Source organism: Lynx rufus, unplaced genomic scaffold (genome assembly GCF_022079265.1).
Source record: "Lynx rufus isolate CCGP_SWC_20201006 ecotype Redwood Valley unplaced genomic scaffold, mLynRuf1.p SCAF_20, whole genome shotgun sequence".
Classification (NCBI taxonomy): Eukaryota; Metazoa; Chordata; class Mammalia; order Carnivora; family Felidae; genus Lynx; species Lynx rufus.
In genome coordinates, this window is record NW_025814835.1 from 25,513,542 (window position 1) to 25,530,804 (window position 17,263).

Below are 17,263 nucleotides of genomic sequence, written 5' to 3' on the forward strand. Positions count from 1 at the left end.
TGTCTGGAAAGCCCTCTCCTGATGTCTGCCAGACTGAGTTCTCTTGCAGTTACTTCCTCCAGGATGCCTTCCTTGACCGCTCCTAGGGTAGGTTGGGTGCACCTCTTAGGACCTTACATACAGGGCTGGGCTTGATCTTGGTGTTTCCCCCCCAACCCCCCCCCCCCCCACCCCACCAAATAGTCTAGCTGCTTCTTTATTCCTCAGTGTAACCTGGGGGCTGAGACAGCATCTTTCACGGAACCCAGCATGTCCTGAGCGCCTAGGCAGTGTTTGCTGAATGAACAAGCTTAGAAGGTCTTGAAGGCTGTAGCCACATGTATATAATTGAAGTTCTTGGTTCCATCCAGTTTTAAGAGAGTGTTATTGACTGAGGAAAGTCGAAACACCACCGAAACAGATTTTATGCGTGTGGTCTAGTTATTAACCTCATAAAGCTATTTACAGTCTTTTGCATTTATACCTCTTTACTTTTTTTTTTTTTTGCCTGAGTAACCAATAAACTGAGTAATTCATAGTTTCTGCTTCTTGCCAACAAGTGTATATTATTAAATCTGACCACAGTGATTTATTAATAAGAACTCTTTTGGTTATTAACAAGAATCAATTTGATTTGACATATGGCAGAAAGAGGGGCGTATGTGATGAACAGACAGGGATGTCTCTTTGAATCCAAGATCAAGAACACAGACAGGCTTTGGGAAGAGCTGGCCCCAGGAATTGGAAGGCCAGCAGGAATCCTTTAATTGCTCTGTTCATCTCTGCTTCTTTCCTCAAATCTCTTTTATTCATTTTCTCTATTTTCTTACTAACTTGCTTTCTCTGCTTCTCAGTGGATAGAGGATGGTTTCCCATAACTCTCAGCTTTGCAGCCATATTCTGGTTGCATGGAAAACCTTTCTTTCCGTTCCAGTTCCAGATTCCCCAGACATTCCAAATGTCTGTCTCTGATTGAGTCAGCAGTGGCCAGGGAGTGGGGTCTTGCTGAACAAGCCTGTCTGGCTCTCCTCACCCCTGGGGAGTAGGGGGGAAGATGGAAGAAAGGGATGGGGACATCAGGTTGACAGACACTGTGAGGTGGGCAGATCCTAAAACTATTTTTGTAAATAAAAATACAGTGATAAAGCCCAGAGACCCACAAATGCTTTATTATAGCATTATTTCTAGGTTATTTTGGCTAAAAAAAATTTCAATGAGAAACTTAGAGATTTAACTTTGACAAGATATTTATCTTTTTGAATGTGAGTATAATTTGAGATTCTTTAAAAAAATAATTTTTTTAATGTTTATTTATTTTTCAGAGAAAGAGAGCATGAGTGGAGGTTGGGAGGTCGTGAGTGAAGGCGGCGGCGGGGGGGGGGGGGGTGGCGCAGAGAGAGAGGGAGGCACAGAATCCGAAGCAGGCTCCAGGCTCCGAGCTGTCAGCACAGAGCCTAACATGGGGCTCAAACCCATGAGCCGTGAGATCATGACCTGAGCCAAAGTCAGATGCCCAACCGACTGAGCCACCCAGGCGCCCCTATAACTTGAGAATCTGAAGGTAATGGCCTGTTCGCTGAAGTAGCAAGTGGGTTCCAGCTTTGTGCATGTGTATAATACTTATAATTCTTAGACGTGACACTGCCTTCCGTTGTCAGGAGACAGGTTCTGGAGCAGCTGTCCTGCAAATACAAGGTGAGACACAGGTCATTTAAAGTTTTCCAACAGCCACATTAGAGAAGTGAAGCAGGCGAAATCAGTCTTAATAATACATTTCGTATGTATCTATGTGTACATAAAAAGAGGGTTTATAGCTTCTGCTTATCAGAAGAGGTTGTCATGGGGCGCCTGGGTGGCTCAGCCGGTTAAACGACCGACTCTGGATTTCGGCTCAGGATCTCAGGGTCCCTGAGATTGAGCCCTGTGTCGGGCTCTCTGCTGACAGTGTGGAGCCTGCTTGGGATTCTTTCTCTCCCTCTCTCTCTCCGCCCCTTCCCCACTCACTCCCTCTCATGCTCTCGAAATAAATATTTAAAAAAAAAAAGAAGAGGTTGTCATGGGATTTAAATGTACTAATAAATTTTAAAGTGCTTTGAAAAATATAAAGCATTATTTTAATTAACCAGGGGAGGGAGGAACCCACTACATTTTGGAATCAAAAATAGCGATCATTTATTAGGTTTTACTCTGTGCCAGATACTGTTCCAAGCACTTTATAACATATTATGTAATTTAATGATAACGCTGTCTTTTGGAGCAGGTACAATTATTTATCATCTCTGTTTTATATAGAAGGAAACTAAGACATAAAGGGTTAAGAAATTAGTCCAAAGTCACGTAGCTGGTAAGTAGTTGAGCTGGAATTGGAATGCACTTTTTTTTTTTTTAATTGTGGCAAAACACAACATAACATTGATCACCTTAACCATTTTAAAGTGTGTGCTTCTATGACATTAAATACACTCGCATTGTTGTTTGACCCACCATCCGTCTCCAGAACTTTTCATCTTCCCAGACTGAAACCCGACTCATTAAACACTAACTCCCCATTCCCCCCGCCTTCAACGCCACTAACTGCCGTTCTTTCTGTCTCTACGAATCTGACTACTCCAGGGGCCTTCTATAAGTGGAATCATACAGTATTTCTTTTTTTGTGGCTGGTTTGTGTCACTCAGCATAATGTCTTCAAGGTTCATCTGTGTTGTAGCACGTGTTAGAATTTCTTTCCTTTTTAAGGCTGAATGATGTTACACTGTATGAATGTACCACATTTTGTACCGTGATTCACCCATTGATGGACATTTTGATTGTTTCTACTTTTGGCTGTTATGAGTGATGGTGAATGTGATGTACAGATATCAGGTTGAGTCCCTGCTTTCAGTCCTTTTTGGGTATTTGTATACCCAGAAATGGAATTGCTGGATCACACAGTAATTTTATATTTAACATTTTGCTGAATTGCCATACTCTGTTTCAAAGCACCAGCACCATTTTACATAATGCACGAAGGTCCCCATTTCTCTATATCTCCTCCAACACTTACCTTCTCTCTCTCTCTTTTTTTTTTTTAAATAGCCATTTTATTCTAAATTTTTTTTTTCAACGTTTTTTATTTATTTTTGGGACAGAGAGAGACAGAGCATGAACGGGGGAGGGGCCGAGAGAGAGAGAGACACAGAATCAGAAACAGGCTCCAGGCTCTGAGCCATCAGCCCAGAGCCTGACGCGGGGCTCGAACCCACGGACCGCGAGATCGTGACCTGGCTGAAGTCGGACGCTTAACCGACTGCGCCACCCAGGCGCCCCTAAATAGCCATTTTAACAGGGTGAAAGTATCTCATTGTGGTTTTGATTTGCATTTCCCTGATGAATCGTGTTGTTGCACATCTTTTTATATACCTATTGCCTTTTGTATGTCTTCTTTGGAGAAATGTCTCTTTAAAGTTTTGCCCATTTTTAAATTGAGTTGTTTGGTTTTTTGTTGAGTCAGAGATTTTTGTTTTTGTTTTCGTATATTCTGGATATCACTCTCTTATCAGATAGATGATTTGCAAACATTTTCTCCCATTCTGCTGTGTTGGCTTTTCACCCTGAGATAGTATCCTTTGATACGCAAAAGCTTTTCATTTTGATAAAGTCAAACTTACATATTTTTTTCTTTTAATGTCTGTGTTTTTGGCATCATATCCAAGAAATCATTGCCTAATCCAGTGTCATAAAACTTTCCCCTGTGTTTTTTTCCGAGTTTTATGTCTGTTTCTGTCTGTGCCTCCTGTCTCCGTGTCACTCATATCTATCTCTGTGTGTGTCTGTTTTTCTTTGTTTATAAATTATTGAAGCTTATGTATGTGTTCTCGTGCTTTTCTTGCCTTGTTTCTTCCTTTATTTGTTGTTGATCTATTTAAAGGTATTGCAGGTATCATGAGACTTCATGTTTCTCCTAAAAATAATGGCATTTTTTTCAAATAACTCTAACCCCATGATTGGTACTCTGAGTACATTTTCTAATTATGTCGAAAACAGAAGCTTAACTTCATTTTGTCTTTTTATTGTTTTTTTTAATGTTTTTATTTATTTTGAGAGACCAAGTGCAAGCAGGGGAGGGGCAGAGAGAGAGGGAGACACAGAATCTGAAGCAGGCTCCAGGCTCTGAGCTGTCAGCACAGAGCCCGACTTGGGGCTTGAACCCACAAAATGAGATCATGACCTGAGCTGGAGTCAGATATTTAACCAACTGAGCCACCCAATAAAATTTGTGATTTTATTGTTTATCATGGTACATCCTATTTTCCTTCTAAATTGTTTTTCTCCTCTTTATTTTATTTATTCCTTTAACTGGTCAGTGTGTACCTATTTAGCATTGTAGTTATTAATTACCTTTTCTTCTCTCCCTCCAGCACCGAGCTGAAGCTCTTGGAGGAAGCAACTGTTTCAGTCTGCAGGTCTTTAGGTAAGGGGCAAAATGAGTGAGTGAGTGAGTGAGTGAGTGAGTGAGTGAGTGTGTGTATGGGTGGCATTTATTTAAAAATTTCTGTTACAAGTTTTGGTAGTGTAAGGGGCAAAATGAGTGAGTGAGTGAGTGTGTGTGTGTGTGTGTGTGTGTGTGTATGGGTGGCATTTATTTAAAAATTTCTGTTACAAGTTTTGGTAGTGTAATATGAATTAAATTAATGAAGTGATATATTCTGGATGATTATATTTAGTAATATTTACTCCTGTTCATGGTGCTCATTGGGGTCGCTAGAAGGTACCATCTGGTCAAGAGCGGTAAGACACATGCTTGCTCACTTGCAGTGGTGGTAATAGACTCTCCTAAACCACAGACTGTTTTAGCTTGTTTTGTTTGGTGTTTAATTGAGGAATAGTTGGACAGTGTTACATTAGCTTCAGGTGTATAACATAGTGATTTGATCTTGATTTGACATTTGTATATGTTACAAAATGCTCATCGTAATAAGTCTAGTTACCATCTGTCATCATACACAGTTATAATAGTATTACTGACTGTATTTCTTATGCTGGACTTGATCATCTCTGCGACTTACTTCTTTTATAATTGGAAGTTTGTACCTCTTAATCCCCTTTACCTGTTTCACACATTCCACCCCCCGCCCCACCTGTCAGCTACCACTTTGTTCTCTATATTTATGAGTCTGTTTTGTTTGTTTTTTCTTTCTTTTTTTTTTTTTTTTTTGATTCCACATATAAGTGAAATAACACAGTATTGGTGTTTCTCAGACTTTTCACTTAGCACAGTACCCTCTGGGTCTATCCATGTTGCCACCAATGGCAAGACTTCATTCTTACTTATGGTGGAGTAATATTCCCTTGTATGTATATATCACCTCTACTTTATCCATTCATCTATCGACGGACACCTGGGTTGTTTCCATGCCTTCACTATTGTAGATGATGCTGCCGTGAACCTGGGGCCACGTAGGTCTTTTGAAGTTAGTGTTTTCATTTTCTTCAGATAAAGGCTAGAAAGAGTTGCATCATAGGGTAGTTCTATTTTTCATCTGTTGAGGAACCTCCATACTGTTTTCCACAGTGCCTGCCCCAGTTTGCATTCCCACCAACAGTGCAAGAGGGTTCCCGTTTCTCCCCATCTTCACCCACGCTTGTTATTTCTTGTCTTTTTGATTTTAGTCACTCTGAAAGCTGTGAGGTGATACCTAAGTGCCGTTTGGATTTGCATTTCCCTGATGATGAGTGATACTGAGCATCCTTTCATGTGTCTGTTGGCCATCTGTATGTCTTCTTTGGGAAAATGTCTGTTCAAGTCCTCAGCCTATTTTTATTTATTTATTTTTTTAATGTTTGTTTATTTTTGAGAGGGAGAGAGACAGTGTGAGCAGGGGAGGGGCAGAGAGAGGGGGAGACACAGAATCTGAAGCAGGCTCCAGGCTCCAAGCTGTCAGCCCAGAGCCCGATGTGGGCCTCGAACTCATGGATCGTGAGGTCATGGCCCGAGCCGAAGTCAAACACTTAAGCGACTGAGCCACTCAGGTGCCCCCCTCGGCCTATTTTTTAATCAGATGTGGGATTTTTTTGGTGTTGAGTTGTATGAATTCTTTACATATTTTGAATATGAACTTTTTTTAAAAAAAGATTTTATTTTCAAGTAATCTCTACACCCAACATGGGGCTCGAACTTACAACCTTGAGGTCAAGAGTCACGTGGTACACCAGCTGAGCCAGCCAGACACCCCTTGAATATTAACTTCTTATTGAATATGTCATTTGCAGATCTCTTCTGCCATTCATTAGGTTGCCTTCTCATTTTGTTCATGGTTTCCTTTGCTGTGCAGCTTTTTAGTTTGATGTAGTCCCACTTGTTTATTTTTGCTTTTGTTGCCCTTGCCTGAGGAGACAGATCCAAAAAATATTGCTAAGACTGAATTCCAAATTTACTGCCTATGTATTTTTTAAGAGTTTTATGGTTTCAGGTCTTACATGTAGGTCTTTAATCCATTTCAAATTTATTTTTGTATATGGTTTAAGAAAGTGGTTACTGGAGAGGAAGTCTGAAGATCGTAATTTTTTTTTTTTTTTGCTTCTTTGTTTATTACACTTTTTTCATTAACCATTATGATTAAGTGTTTCTCATTATACTTTTTTCTTTTTGATTTTGCCTGAAATTTGATGAGGTTTTTTTTATTGGCTTATTAAAGTCTTTTCAGTTCCAAAGTTTTCTTTAGTTATGGTTTTGATTTTCCTTGTGTTTGGGTTTCTTCTCCCCCAACTTAGGATCACCTGTTGACAGTCAGCTTGGACTGTTTTTGCTTTCTGTATCTTTCTTTTTCCTTTTTTTAAATGTAATTTTATCCTAATTAATATAATTTCTTTAAAAAAATTTTCTTTTAGTGTTTATTTATTTTTGAGAGAGAGAGAGACAGAGCATGAATGGGGGGAGGGTCAGAGAGAGAGGGACACACAGAATCTGAAACAGGCTCCAGGCTCTGAGCTGTCAGCACAGAGCCTGACACAGGGCTCGAACCCACAGACCGTGAGATCATGACCTGAGCTGAAGTCGGACACTTAACCGACTGAGCCACCCAGGCGCCCCTATAATTTCTTTTTTAAATAAAATTTCTTTTTCAAATTAATTTATTTTTCAGAGAGAGAGGGGGCACAAGCGAGTGAGGGGCAGAGAGAGAGGGTGAGAGAGAATCCTACACATGCTCTGCACTGTCAGTGTGGAGCTTGAAGTGGGGCTCGAGCTCAACCAATGTGGGGCTCAAACTCAAAAACTGTGAGATCATGACCTGACTTGAAGTCAGAAGTTTAACTGACTGAGCCACCCAGGTGTCCCTGTATCTTCTTTTTCTTCATCATCTTTCTTTTCTTGAGTTTCCTCCTTTATGTCTTTGATTACAGTTTTGTAAAGATTCTAGTGCATCTTTTATTTCATTTTTAGTTTGTTTTTAATCATTCTTTGTTTTTTTCTGGATGTCAGACTACTCTCTTTTCATTATACTCATTTTTCCCAGGGGCTTTCTGGGTTTTTTTTTTCTTCTTTCTTTCTTTCTTTTTAATTTTTTTATAAAATTTTTTAACATTTATTTATTTTTGAGAGACAGAGAGGGAGGGAGACACAGAATCTGAAGCAGGCTTCCGTCTCTGAACTGTCAGCACAGAGCCTAACATGGGGCTCGAACCCACGCACCGCGAGATCATGACCTGAACTGAAGTCAGATGCCTAACCAACTGAGCCACCCAGGGGCCCCTCTTTCTTTCTTTCTTTCTTTCTTTCTTTCTTTCTTTCTTTCTTTCTTTCTTTCTTTCTTTCTTTCTTTCTTTCTCTCTTTCTCTCTTCCTTCCTTCCTTCCTTCCTTCCTTCCTTCCTTCCTTCCTTCCTTTCTTTCATAGACGTTTGAGGGGCACCTGGGTGGCTCAGTTGGTTAAGTGTCTGACTTTTGATTTCAGCTCAGGTCATGATCTCAGGGTCGTGAGATTGAGTCCCATGTTGGACTCTGTGCTGAGTGTGGAGCCTGCTTGGGATTCTTTCTGCCCTTCCCTCCCTCTCCCTGCCCCTACCATTCCCCTGCCCACTCTGTCTCTCTCTCAAAATAAATAAACATAAAAAAAAAATAGTCGATTTTCTCTTCTTCCACTGATGATGCTTGTTACTCAAATTTGTTTGATAGTTTATTTATTTATTGTTTTAAGGTTTATTTGTTTTTATTTTTTTTAATTTTTTTTTCAACGTTTTTTTATTTATTTTTGGGACAGAGAGAGACAGAGCATGAACAGGGGAGGGGCAGAGAGAGAGGGAGACACAGAATCGGAAACAGGCTCCAGGCTCTGAGCCATCAGCCCAGAGCCCGATGCGGGGCTCGAACTCACGGACCGCGAGATCGTGACCCGGCTGAAGTCGGACGCTTTAACCGACTGCGCCACCCAGGCGCCCCGGTTTATTTGTTTTTAAGAGAGACTGAGCACAAGTGGGGGAGGAGCAGAGAGAGAGAGGGAGACACAGAATCCGAAGCAGGCTCCAGGCTCTGAGCTTCAGCACAGAGCCTGAAGTGGGACTCGAACTCGTGAACCATGAGATGATGACCTGAGCCTAATTCGGACACTCAGCCGACTGAGTCACCCAGGCGCCCCCTTGTTTGATAGTTTTGATTCAGTTCTTCCTCTGAAGGTTTACCATAGCCTGTTCCTTACTCTGTTGTTACTGTTTTGTTTTTCCTTATTCATGAAACTAGCAAATATTTATTGCGCACCTACTATATTATAGGCTCTATTCTGTATACTGTGCTATATATTGCATAATATATTCCATATTCTGGCGCAAAAGACTGACCTAGATTCCTGACCTCATGGCTCTGTCTCATTAGGGGAATCAGACCAGAAATAAACAGACCTACTTTCATATGCTGTGTCTCTTCAGAAAACTAAAGCAGGGTAGACGCACGGAGAGTACCCATGTAGGTATGTTGTTTGCTGTCAGAGAGGGTGTAAATACACCTTGTTATTAACCTTGTTCCTTGTGTGGATCCTGTAGGTGCTTGTTGAATCTGCTATTATTTAAGCTTGAAGGCAGGCTGCTGCTGTTTTCTAACCTAATTTTAGAACCCAGGAAGGTTTTATTTTGTGTAGGTTTTGCTTGGTTTAAATGGGACCTTCTCTTACCCTTACTCCTTGGCTTTGGAGAGAATTATAAAATTCCCTGAAGGAACATCTGGGTCAACATTTTTTGTACATGTACCCTCTAGTGCATGTTGCTCTGTGTCTGGCGTGTTTATTTCTCCCTAGTTGTTTTCAGCGGGGTGGGGGGGGGTAGCCTCAGAGTTGGTGTAGGAAGTAGGAGGGAAGTGTAGGAAATGGGATGAGTAACGTAAGTTTTCTTGTTGGAGTAGACAGAGAGGGGGAGATTTTGTCCTTAAAGTTACTTTCAAGTGGTTAGCCTTGCTAACCGTCCATTGATTACCAAGTAAATACTCATCGGTTCTATAAACTCTGTAGTTCAAGTGTTCTCTGTTTTGGTGGGGAGAAGGACTGTCTGCCTGGAATTAGCATTTGTGTGAACTTGTGTCTTGTTGTATATTTTCAACGGTGTTTGATATTTAGGTTTCACGCTTCTAGAAATGCGGGCCAAATAATGTAATAAGCTCCCATAAGTTCCTCTTCTGACTCCACTCATTTTCAGCTAATGGGCAGGCTTCATCTGTATCTCTCAACCATTCATGGAAGTATGAAACATGTACAGAAAAGCCGACAAACAGAGAGCACGTCCTCGCATATTAGACACCGACCTCAGGCATGTCATTTCATCCATAAATATTTTGGAATAGATCCCCTAAGAGGAGTTTTTTGTTTTGTTTTGTTTTTTTAAGGAAAACAATACCACTATCTTACTAGAAAGCAATTAAAAACATTTTTTTTAATGTTTATTTATTTTTGAGAGAGAGGGAGAGACAGAGTGTGAGCAGTGGAGGGGCAGAGAGAGAGGGAGACGCAGAATTCGAAACAGGCTCCACGTTCTGAGCTGTCAGCACAGAGCCCGATGCGGGGCTCAGACTCACAAACTGTGAAATCATGACCTGAGCTGAAGTCAGATGTTCAGCTGAATGAGCCACCCAGGGACCCCTAGAAAATCATTTTTAACATTATAGAATAACCACTGAGTGTTGTGTTCAAATTTCTGATTGTCTTAGTTTATGTGACTCAGGAACCAAAATAAAGCCTATATGTTGTTATTGGCTGATACGTTTTTATGATTCTTTTCATAGCTAGGTTCCTTCTGCTATTGTCTCTCTTTTTTTTTTCCCCTATTTATTTATGTATGTATGTATGTATGTATGTATGTATGTATGTATTGAAGAAAGTGGGCAGTAGAGTTTCCCACAATATAAATTTTGTTGAGTGCATCCCCATGGATTGCTAACCTGTCTCTGTCCTAGCTTCTGTATATTTATTGGATTGGGGACTTGGGTATTTTAGTGAAATATTGCGAAAGGTTGTTTCAGGGTCTGGAAGCAAGTCCAACTTTCTTACCCCAGATGGAAATTTTCTTTATAATACCTTTACCTGAATGTTATTCAGACTTTGCTTGAACTCCTGTAGAGATAGGGAAGTCTCTTCTTTACACAAAAGCTATGAACGGATTGCTACAAGTTCAAACTCTAGAGTGAAATGAGCTAGTTTTTAATTTAAGTGCCATTGTTATTTAATTTTACAGTTGAGGAAACTGAGGCATGGGGTGGGGGGCTGAAAGTAAGTTGCCAGGTGTCACAGCTAGTCAGTGGTGCAGCTGGGATTTGAACCTAGGCAGACTCTGTGGTCTAATTCTGTTATGCTTTTCTGCCTTCCTGTCAGTTATTCCCTGTTCCTGCTCTAGCTTATTCAGCTTCAACATCATATTTGATTTTTACCAATTAACTTTGATTCCATTAAATTCCATCCAGGTGTTTTGGAATATTGAGTCTACCATTGGGTATTGTTGTTGAAACAGCAGGGAGTGTACTTTGTTTTATTAGTCTATTTCCCTGTCTGCATCTTGTCTAAGAGTAGTGTGAAAACTGAAATGTTTCAGAATGTCAGCTGCATTAAGACTGTGCGTCCTGAGTATCTCCTTAGTACCTGAAAGAGTACTGGGTCCATACGTAGAATTAGCTCAATAAATACATGCTGAATGAATGAATGAAAAGAAAAGGTATCCACAGTAGTAGTAGCTGGTTGCTGTTCCCAACAACACAGTGTTGTTTTTTGTTGTTGTTGTTCGTTTTTAAATAGCTAACCGTTTATAAATTCAAACAATTACTTATGAAGTCATTCAGTAATAAAGGACCTGTTGAATGAACACAAGATTGTGAAGCTGGGGTTCTGAATAATGCTTGTAGTCATATCCTCTTTGTTTCGGTATTTTTTTTAATTTTAAATTTATTTTTAACGTTTATTCATTTTTGAGAGAGTGCGAGCAGGGGAGGGGCACAGAGACAGGGAGACACGGAATCCGAAGCAGGGTCTGGGCTCTGAGCTGTCAGCACAGAGCCCAACGCGGAGCTTGAACCCCACGAACCGTGAGATCCTGACCTGAGCCGAAGTCAGACACTTAACCAACTGAACAACCCAGGTGCCCCTGTTTCGGTATTTTGTTTCGGTTTACAGTAGCTAGGTAACAATAATTCACACAGAGATGCACTTGCAAACATTAACTTTTTGTGGGTTTTTTTTTTGTTTGTTTTTACACAGTGTATCCTGAAATCTCAGGATATTCTTTCATTAAGCCCCAAAGCTTGAAAGAGAAGCAGGAAATTTTTTATTTCAAAGTGTAACTGACAAGATTTAACATCTAATCACATATCTATTCTTGATTATAACAGCCGGACAAAACCCGCCCTGACTTACTGCACGTGTCGCACCTTGCTGCCCACAGTGGGGTTCTCCGTTCAGCGGCAAGGAGCACCACCTGGGAGGCAGTGTTGTAGACTCTCAGGTCACCCTCGACACCTGCAAGATCAGAATTGGAACTTTAAGAGTGCCTTGTGATTTAAAGGCACGTTAAGCCTTGAGAAGCGCTGTTAACTTCAGCAGGTGCAGGGGGGTGGCCCTGGGGTTCTGTGTGTCCGGCAGGCTCCCACATAACGCTGTTGCCACCAGTCCCTGAACCACGCTTGGAGTAGCAAGGTGCCGCAACGCTTTATCGCAGAGAGAAAGTTACACTGTAACTTGCATTGACTCAAGCTGTGACAAGAACAGCTCCCCAGCAGGTTGACCTGAATTAACTTGACAGTTATTGAGCACCGAGCAGGTATGCTGTAATGGTGTACTTATTCCCACGTGTGATTTTTTTTATGCATGTATGTGCATACCTGGATTTTTAACAGTTCTGGAGAACTTCGTTCTTTCAAATCTTTGACACATTTTCAACAAGTTCAAATGTATGCATAGAGATGGCAGCAAAAGATAAGTGTCAGGTCTGAATTTTTCTGGGGCGTCTGTGTGGCTCAGTTAAGCACTGACTTCGGCTCAGGTCCTGATCTCGTGGTTAGTGAGTTTGAACCCCGCATCAGGCTCTGTGCTGACAGCTCAGAGCCTGGAGCCTGCTTCGGATTCTGTGTCTCCCTCTCTCTGTGCCCCTCCCCTGCTCGTGCTCTGTCTCTGTCTCTCTCTCTAAAAATAAAATAAACATTAAAAAAATAAAATAAACATAAAAAAATTAAAAAATTTTTAATGAATTTTTCAGGCAGCAGAGGCCAGTGTGTTTGAGCGTTTGCATTTCTGTTTTTCAAAATAGTTAAAAATACATTTCGAAAGAGAAACAAATATTCAGAACTCTGGAATCTCTCAGTTTGAAAACCGTTCGTAAAGCATAAAGACTGGACTTTTGTCACTAACATTGTTGGCTTTGGGCCCAACACTTAACCTTTCTGGGTCTCTTTTTCTTCATCAATAAAATTAAAGTTTTTGGCTAAATGGTTTCTTCCTTCTGATGAGTTGTTTTTTTTTTTTTAAGTTTGTATTTAAATTCATACAGTGTATTTAAATAACGTACAGTGTAGTATTAGTTTCAGGCGTACAATACAGTGATTCAGCATGTCTGTATCACAAGTGCCCTCCCTAATCCCCATCACTTATTTCCCCCCTCCCACCGCCAGTAACCATCAGTTTGTTCTCTGTAGTTAAGAGCCGGTTTCTTGGTTTGCCTCTCTCTCTCTTTTCCCCGCCTTTGCTCATTTGTTTCTTAAATTCCACATAGGATGTGTGAAATCGGATGGTAATTGTCTTTCTCTGACTTACTTCACTTAGCATAGTACTCTTTAGCTCTGATGGGTTCTTAACTTCTGTGCTTCTGTGATGTATTAAGGTTGTCCAGAGACCCAGTGAAACTAATGGTGTGAATTCCCATTCAAGTCCAAAGGCCTGAAAACCATAAGAGCCAGTGTTGTAAGTCCCTGTCCAAGGGCAGAAGGCTAACGTTTTAGTTCAACAGTCAGCCAGAGGAGGATTCAGTCTTCCTCCGACCTCGGTCCCGTTCACGCCCTTAATGTGTCGGATGATGTGCGCCCACTTTGGAGAGGCCCGTCTGTTTTACTCAGCTGAAAATGAAAATGCAGAAACATCCTCACAGATACACCCAGAAATAAGTTTAACCGGATATCTGGGCATCCTGTGGCTCAGTTAAGTTGACTCGTAAAATTAATCATCACGTGTGTCTTACTGGGCAGCCTGATACAGCTTTATATCTTCATTAAGTCTGATTCCTTGATTAGAGGGGTTGGTGTAGCACAGCATTTTAGAGCCAGGGATTGTAACCAGCAGACAAGGATGGGTCCTTGAGCGGTAACAACAGAGACGTGAGGATCTGTGAAATGGAGGTGATATTGGTGCTTATCCCATAGTTGGTTTTGAGGATTTGGTGAGGTGATATGTGTAGAGCACTTACTGTATATTGGTCAGTGTGTGTTACCTGTTGCTTGATGAGAAAACAGGTTGGAGAAGAAAAGTAATTTGTCTGAGGTTTAATATTCTGTTAATTATAGCCTTGGATCTAGAAACCAGATCTTCTGATTCTCATTACTGTATCCGCTCAATTCTTTGGGCTATACTTGCTGAAATGCCCCCCTTTGAACTTAAACAACTTCTTGAGCAAATTCTTTAAAATTGTATTTGATCAAAATAGCTCCCCCCGGCCATAGTGCTTTATGTGTCTGTTTTTCGTTAGAATGATTTATGATGATCCAAACAGAGTTTTTGCCTGTACAGTTGATTGTATTCTTTGTATTCTGTATACTGGGAATCATTTTTTGAGTTTTTTTTAACATTTGCTTTTCTAAAGAGAAATAGTGTGTGTGTGTGTGTGTGTGTGTAAATTGAGTATGTATCAACTATTCTCTCTTTACAGTTTTGAATTCTGATATGAATTGGCTACTTTGTCCTATTGTTTCCATCATTTTCAGTTTCCAAATCATTTTTAATTTTCTAAAATGTTTTTTTATCTGTGTTTGAGACAGAGAGAGCACGCAAGCACGTGGGGGAGAAGGGGGAGGGACAGAGGATCCAAAGCAGGCTCTGTGCCGACAGCAGCGAGCCCAATGCAGGGCTCGAACTCACGGACCGAGAATTCATGACCTGAGCCCAAGTCAGACGCTTAACTGACTGAGCCACCCAGACGCCCCTTGCAAATCACCTTTTGTTCAAAATTAAGACCAGCAATTTCTCTCATCGTTTATTTTCCTAATTAGATGTGAAGTTGGTCATAAGGTTTGTCTGTGAGCAACTTCAGCTTGACAGCTTGGTTTTATAAGTGTTTTAATATGTTCACTTTGATTTCAGTTTTTAATTTTAACTTTTTAAAACCTTATCTTCTCTTGCAGTTGTAAACAATCCTCGAACAGGAAACCTTGGTGCGCTAATTAAGGTCTTCCTTTCTAGAACCAAAGAACTAAAACTTTCGGCAGAATGTCAGAAGTAAGCTGGCTGATTAAATCATGTTCTCTTTATATTTAGCAATATGAGTATTTTTCATTTTTTGGTGGAAATGGATTATGGTCTTTTTGAAAGCTATAAAGGAATTCTCATTATTAAAAAGTAAAAGAGAGGTTATAATTTACTGTCCAAGTCATTGTGGTGAGGTTATGAATTCTGGAATCTGTTTGATTTCAGCATTTCAGACAATCTTCAGAAATATATTCCTTAAGAAGGTTAATAGCAATGTAATTATTATTAAAAAAGATAGTTTCCCCGCCCCCATTATTATTGCTGTTCATACCTAGTTTAAATTATGACTAAGTTTGAGTATTTCATTCCACATCTGTTTCCTTTCTTCCTTTCCTAGTAGATGAAAGAAAGTTCTGATTAGATATTATAATTTTATTTTTATTTGAATTCCAGTATAGCTAATGTAGATATTAAAATTTTATATTTGATGCCTTGGAAGGTTAATCTTTGATGCCCTCAAGCATTTTTTAAAACCAGTTTTGCTTCCAAACAAATTATATTGAATCTAATTTAAATTTTTCTTGTTGAGTTCCTGCTTACTAATACAAATAGTGACTATTGTCCTGGGCTGCTGGCAGTGCCCCATTTAAAATTTTGGTCATGTGTTTGCATATAATCTCTTTATGTTACTATATTTAAAAAAAATCTTTTTTTCGCTTTTCTTTGCCCTGCCCACGTGTGGGACAAGTACGAAGTTAAGAACAAAGAGCGGCCATACCTAACGAAAATATTTTTGTTAGGTTGACTCACTAAGTAAAATGTACAGCATGAAACATGAAGTGGATTGGCATAGAGTAATATATCACTAGCCATGAAAAGATGGGGACGCTGTGTTTATATTACAAACGGAATGGGCAAAACGACCGAGAAATCATGAACTGCATGGTGCCCGTGCTCCTGATGAGGTGCTGATTCCCGTGTGGTTTGGTCTTTCCTTTCTAGCCACATCTTCATTTGGCAGACACACAACGCTTTGTTTATTATTTGCTGTCTGCTGAAAGTGTTCATCTGTGAGATGTCAGAGGAGGAATTGCAACTTCATTTCACGTACGAAGAAAAATCTCCTGGCACTTACAGTAAGTATGGCCTTTGAAGATGTTCCAGGGAGAGCACGTGTAACACGGAAGGATGAAACCTGAGGAATCAAAGCATAGTGTTGAAAATTCTCTCTGTCTTCCCTTTTCATTTTTAAACGACCTGGCACGCTGTCACTCCCTTTTCTCCTATATTTAAATGAGCCAGAGCTCTCAACGTTCTTTTTTTTTTTTCCTTTTTCTTTTGAAATAAGGAAGCCGGTAGCAGCAAAGCTTTTACTTACTTTGACTCTGACGCATATGGAAAATAAAATTAAAAACCACAAATACACCTTTCAGAAAACAGGGTTGTCAACTTAAGTATCATTACTAGGGGAATACATTATTAAAGGAGACAACCAATCAGAAGTACGGATTTTAGACATATTGAAGGTTACTTTCATAGGACGCAGCAGTCTCTGGCTCTTTGGGTCTACTTGATCAGAAATAACATTTAAGGGCAGTTTTACGATGCCGAAATGTGTGGTCTTTTTCTGAAGACACAGCAAAATGTTGCCGTTTTCTCTTGATATTGCTGGGTTTTTTGTGTTACTTTTTTTTTTTTGGGGGGGGCAGTAGTTAGGAGGGCCTGTAGTTTTCAAGATGGTGTTTTATGTCTTAGCATGAAAACTTACAGCCTGGAAAGTAGAAGGGCGGAAAGGGATTGTTATGTGAAATACAGGGAGTATAGGATTTTGTATCTACCCTTCCCGCTGACTTCTCTCTGAGGTTTGCAAAGGCAGTGTTGCTCCTGGTTCTGGGTTCATTTTTCTTTCTTTAAGAGAGAGAGAGAGGTGCAAGTGAGTGAGGGGCAGAGAGAGAGAAGTGGGGCTCACCCAAAGTGGGGCTTATGTTTACCTGAAGCGCGGCTCGAGCTCACCAGATATGGGACTCGAACTCATGAACTGTGAGCTCATGACCTGAGCCAAAGTCAGATGCTTATCCTGGACTCATTTTTCAAAATATGTCTCTAGGGGTGCCTGGGTGGCTTATTTGGTTAAGCGTCCAACTCTTGATTTCAGCTCAGGTCATGAGCTCACGGGTTTGTGCATTTGAGCCCTGCATGCAGCTCTGCGCTGACAGCCCGGAGGGAGCTGGCTTGGGATTCTCTCTCCCTCTCTCTCTCTGGACTGCCTCTCTCCCCCACCCCTCTGTGTGTGTGTGTGTGTGTGTGCGCGTGTGTGCGTGTGTGTGTGTGTGCGCGTGTGTGTGTGCGCGTGTGTGCGTGTGTGTGTGTGCGTGTGTGTGTGCGTGTGTGCGCG

The 17,263-nt window shown here is 40.7% G+C and overlaps 1 protein-coding gene across 5 annotated transcripts in view; it reads left to right on the forward strand.

Moving 5' to 3' along the window:
* Positions 1-17,263, forward strand: part of DYM (dymeclin) — a 353,737-nt gene that overhangs the window by 53,633 nt on the left and 282,841 nt on the right. For 2 of the 5 annotated variants that reach the window (XM_047086465.1, XM_047086466.1), the window contains exons 3-5: positions 4,377-4,429; positions 14,805-14,898; positions 15,871-16,004. In XM_047086465.1, the coding sequence (XP_046942421.1) occupies positions 4,377-4,429; positions 14,805-14,898; positions 15,871-16,004 (281 nt within the window). Of the gene's footprint in view, positions 1-4,376; positions 4,430-13,790; positions 13,806-14,804; positions 14,899-15,870; positions 16,005-17,263 lie in introns of those variants that run through there. The other 3 variants (XM_047086469.1, XM_047086467.1, XM_047086468.1) reach the window with 3 other exon arrangements.